The sequence below is a fragment of the Ixodes scapularis genome, unplaced genomic scaffold (assembly GCF_016920785.2).
Source record: "Ixodes scapularis isolate PalLabHiFi unplaced genomic scaffold, ASM1692078v2 PGA_scaffold10__122_contigs__length_95168666, whole genome shotgun sequence".
Classification (NCBI taxonomy): Eukaryota; Metazoa; Arthropoda; class Arachnida; order Ixodida; family Ixodidae; genus Ixodes; species Ixodes scapularis.
This window is the reverse complement of record NW_024609836.1, coordinates 5,047,684-5,052,656: the sequence shown is the minus strand read 5'-3', so window position 1 is coordinate 5,052,656 and position 4,973 is coordinate 5,047,684. Positions and strand designations below refer to the sequence as shown.

The following is a 4,973-nucleotide window of genomic DNA, read 5'->3' as shown; positions in this document are numbered from 1 at the left end:
CCCGCAGGCAGAAGAACCCAGACGCTTCGGAATGCAATCACGGGCACCGCCTGCTGTAAGGTCCCGCAAGCAGACGGAGCCGTAGGCACGATTCATCACCGACACAGTTCCTTCTTGAGGCTTGTTTCACTTTGAAGCCATAAGGCCGATTTCAACACCAGAAATAACAGGTGGCAGTTCACAACACTGTCCGCGTGCTCGGAACTTTCACGTTGCGAGGTCTTCGCTTCGGGGGCGCCACCTTGCCAGACACTCCGGTGCCGTTACTGACCGTCTCCAGGACCTCACGGACCGACGTCTCCGGGAAACACGTTCTTGAACGCGCGTACACGTTGGCGATCACCTGGTTGCACTTTTGCGAGATCTTCACACAACGAATCTTCGAAAATATCCGAGCAGGAAAAGAAAGCTTCCCGCGTAAGACGCCATCTTCACGAAACTGGGCACGGCAGCTTCTCGGACATGAGGCTCAAAAACCCTTTCGTCTTTATCGTACAGATTTTGCTCGACGTTCTGCTGGTGCCTATCAGCGTGGATGATGCAACCCTCGGCAAGATTACGGTGTCCGACGTCCCGCTGTCTGCATCCGTCATCAGACGTTTTGACCAACCGGACACAAGCGAGCGTCACAAGCATCGGACCCACCCACTTCAAAACGAATACCCGCGGCCCATCTTCGACAAGCCATCGTCATCGACAGCTTCGTTTGAGGCTATAAAACCGGGCAGCGGGAGGCACCACGACACTGGGCACGGCAGCTTCTCGGACATGAGGCTTAAATCCCTTTCGTCTTTATCGTACAGGTTAGGAGGCACTACTACCTATCTTTTCGTAGTAATAACGTGTGCCTGATCTTGCTGCCGTGCCCACGGTCGTGTTATTCATTGTTGTGCAATGTGATCGTGTATTTAAAAATGCTACTCGTGCTTAGCGGTGATGTTGAGGTTAACCCTGGTCCGGACATGAAGATTATAATGGAACAGCTTAAAGCCATTGCTAAAGATATACAGGACATAAAGAACGAAAAGATCACAACAAATGACAGACTCTCAGCCATCGAACAAAAGCTAGAAAGCTTTAGTACGCTCCAAACTACCGTCAGTGCGTGTCAAGAAAAAATAACGGAACTTGAAGCTAACATCAAAACCATTTCTAAAAAGCTAGACGATTTGGAAAACCGAAGCAGGAGAGCAAACTTGATAATCTACGGAATCGAAGAAAAAGACACTGAAAACAGTGAAATACTTGAAAGAGTGGTTTCAGACGAAATCTTCGGAAAGCTTCTTAACACGCCGATATCAGGCATCGAAAGAATTCACCGTCTGGGAAAAAAGACGGACCAAAGAATTAGACCTGTCATCCTAAAACTACTTGACTGCAGAGATAAGACAAGAGTGCTGAAAAATTGCTTCAAATTGAAAGGGACAACGTTTTCTATCAGCGAGGATTTTTCACGCCCCGTGCAACAGATACGAAAGAAACTGTGGGAAAGCACCAAAATCAATCGAGATAAAAACGACAAAGTGTTCTTGACTTTCGATAAGGTCAGGGTAAACGGGCAGTTGTACGCATGGGACGAGGATAAAAATGACAAAGTTCTAATAGCAAAAAACGATGTCACCGACCACGCCTAGTTGATAACCGTGTTTTACCGTCTAATGTTACAGTCCTTAATTTAAACGCAAGAAGTCTTCTAAATAAGGTAGATGCACTAGAGTCTATACTCTTGGAATACAATCCAGAAATCGTTACAGTAACTGAAACGTGGCTACACCCGTTAATATCTGACAGCGAAATATTGCCACCAGACTACATTATTCTAAGAAAGGATCGATTAACAAGGGGTGGTGGTGTAGCAATCATCTTAAAACGCGGTCTTTCTTATGTGCCTATGCCTGAGGTAAAGAACGTGGAATTTTTATGGTGTAAGGTCTCCTTTGAAAATTATTCTATTGATGTCGGCGTTGTTTATCGTCCCCCAGACTCTGACCTACAGTATCTTCATAGCCTCTATGACTACATGCTAGCAAATATTAAAAGCGATACAATCATCATGGCGGGTGATATTAATATGCCCGAAATAAACTGGGACTCGCTGCACCCTGGCCTGGACACTGCTGATGTTATTATAGACATGCTATTTGCGTTCAATCTAACCCAAATCGTCAGGGAACCAACCAGGGTACAGGGATCGTCACGGAGCTTGCTTGACGTAGTGTTCCTCAGTGACCACTTTCCTTGGGCTCAAACTTGCGTAGAAGTGGTGGAGGGGATATCTGACCATAAAATTTTTGTATGCACGGTACCTGTTCGTAGTTCCGCCATCTCCCATGGCTGCGCCAAATACGTGCTCGATTTCTACAAAGCCGACGATGCTAGCATTCAAACTTATCTTGCTCGTGAATTTAACGATTTTCAAGAACTCTATGATGGAACTGATATTAGTATTCACGAACTATGGCAAAAGCTCAAGTCAATTATTAATCACTGCATCACTAAGTATATTCCTAGTAAACGTAAAATGATAAGGAAGCTAAACCCATGGATTTCATGTGAAATCATTCACCTGAAGCGTAAGCTAAAAAGACTAAGAAAGTCATCCAAAAAGCGTCCACTCACCAACCACAATCCAACTACATCGGAACTATCCAGACTGCTCAAACTGAAGATCAAAGAAGCAAAGCACAAATACTACAATATTACCCTCCACAATTTTATGAAAGCATCACCGCAAAAATTCTGGAACCATATAATTCCCACAAAATCTAAAACTTCCAACATAAGTGCCTCGGAGGCATAAAAAATGGCAGAAGAATTCAGCAGTTTTTTTAAGTCCGTCTTCACAGCTGATAATGGAAAAGAAAACTTAACTCTGCCTTCTAAAACCTACGCAGATAAAGATCTTGGTGGCTTACACATCACAGAAGCAGGCGTTCTAAAACTTTTACTCGACTTAGACGCAAAAAAGGGTACGGGTCCTGACGAAATTCCTAACATGTTCTTAAAAAAATACGCTGAATGGATAAGCAAGTATTTAGTGCTAATTTTTAACAAGTCTTTGAGTCTTTCTTTGGTTCCCGCAGAGTGGAAAGTCGCCAAAGTTATTCCTATTCATAAGTCTGGCGATAGCTCTTTAACTTCTAATTACAGACCTATATCCCTAACGTGTACTTGCTGCAAGATAATGGAACACATAATTTTGAAATTTATGAAAGAATTCACTGAGAAACATAATATACTAAATGCACACCAGCACGGCTTTAGGAGAGGTTTGTCAAGGATTTCACAGCTAATCGAGACACCTCATGCCTTTTCGATGGGTATAAACAATAGAAGACAAATTGACGTAATTTACTTAGACTTATCAAAGGCCTTCGACCGTGTTTCGCACGTCAAACTTGTAAAAAAACTTACACATATTATGGGGGAGGGACCGATAATAAAATGGATAGAGGAGTATTTAAGAAATCGTTTTCAGTTTGTTTATTACGAAGGACAGGTTTCACAACCAGTTGCAGTGGAGTCGGGAGTTCCACAGGGCTCTGTCCTAGCTCCACTCTTATTTCTTCTGTACATTAATGACATGGTTGATGGCACTGACGCAAACATAAGGTTATTTGCAGATGACTGCATTATTTATCGCGATATCTCATGCCAAGATGACCAAGCAATATTAAACAGATCTTTAAAGAAGGTAGCAGACTGGTGCAGTGAATGGCAGATGGTTTTAAACACTGAAAAGACGGTTTGTATGTGCTTGACCAATAAGAAAAAAAATGTTCTGGAATTTCCTTACAGCTTAGACGGTAAAATTTTGCGCAGAGTCACTGAATACAAATATCTAGGTGTCGTGTTAACGTCTAATTTAAACTGAAATGCACAGGTCAAATACATATCTAGTAAAGCGCTCGTCAAATTATTTTTTCTAAAAAAAACGTTAAAACACTCTAGTCGTGAAACCAAGTTGTTCGCATACACCACACTCGTTCGCCCGGTATTAGAATATGCACTAATTGCTTGGTTCCCCCATACGCAAACCAATGTCAACATCCTCGAAAGTGTTCAGAGGAAAGCGATAAGATTTGTTCACCACAAGTATGGTCGCTTTGATTCCCCTACAGAATTGCTGAAAAGATCCAGCCTACTGACCATTGCTGATCGCGCCAAACTAGGAAGACTCAAATTTTTATATCTCCTTTTAAACGACGCCTTTAAAATGGACAAGAACAAGTATGTGAATTTTTCCCAGGCAAGAACAACAAGACATAAACACTGCAATACATTAACTGAATACTCTTTCAATAATAATACTTTTAGGTACTCTTTCTTTCCTTCAGCTGTAAGAGATTGGAACAGCCTTGATCCGCTGTTTTTTAGCTACACAAATGTGGATGCGTTCATTCAAGCTCTTGAACAAGACCTTCTCAGCACGTTCATCATTTAGTTCTTTCTGTTATGTTCTGTTTCGTTTGTTTCAATATGAAAGGAAGTGACGATTTCTAAGAATCACTTATTTTCGCGCGCCTCAAAAATTGTGTCTGTTGTTTTTATTTGTACCATACCTGCTATAATCCCTCAATGGGGATTGGCAGTATTTTGAAAATAAATAATAAAATAAAAAACCGGCGAGGCAGGGGCAGCCGCACAACCCGAAAACCCGAAGCGAGTGAGAGTGCCGCACGAACGAAAACGGAAAATAATTTGGAGTAGTTTACATTATCTTTTCCTTTTTATTGAAAAAGAATCGGTGCTCCCTCGAAATCATAACGCCACAATTAGTTACTAGCTACAAAAATATACACTTTTCGACTTTTTTTTTTTTTCAGGGGCCGCACTATTTTGTGGAGCGAACGTAGTCGCGGTCGGCTGTGCAAACCGGCGCGCTAGCTTTGACTACGTTGCACGCTATGTTTGAAACGGAGTATAGAAAAGAAAAGTTCCACTAAGTTACTACGTTCAGTGCGCTCAGGTTC

The 4,973-nt window shown here is 42.3% G+C and overlaps 1 protein-coding gene and 1 pseudogene across 1 annotated transcript; both read left to right on the top strand.

Annotated features, from left to right (window-relative positions):
* The first annotated feature begins 462 nt into the window (after nt 1-462).
* Nucleotides 463-1,684, top strand: LOC115320008 (annotated as a pseudogene).
* Nucleotides 1,637-2,800, top strand: LOC121834875 (the record flags this gene model as incomplete). The annotated part of the gene is made up of 1 exon (XM_042288776.1): nt 1,637-2,800. A coding segment is annotated over one exon (1,164 nt), but the record flags the coding sequence as incomplete, so codon positions are not given.
* Between the last annotated feature and the right edge of the window lie 2,173 nt (nt 2,801-4,973).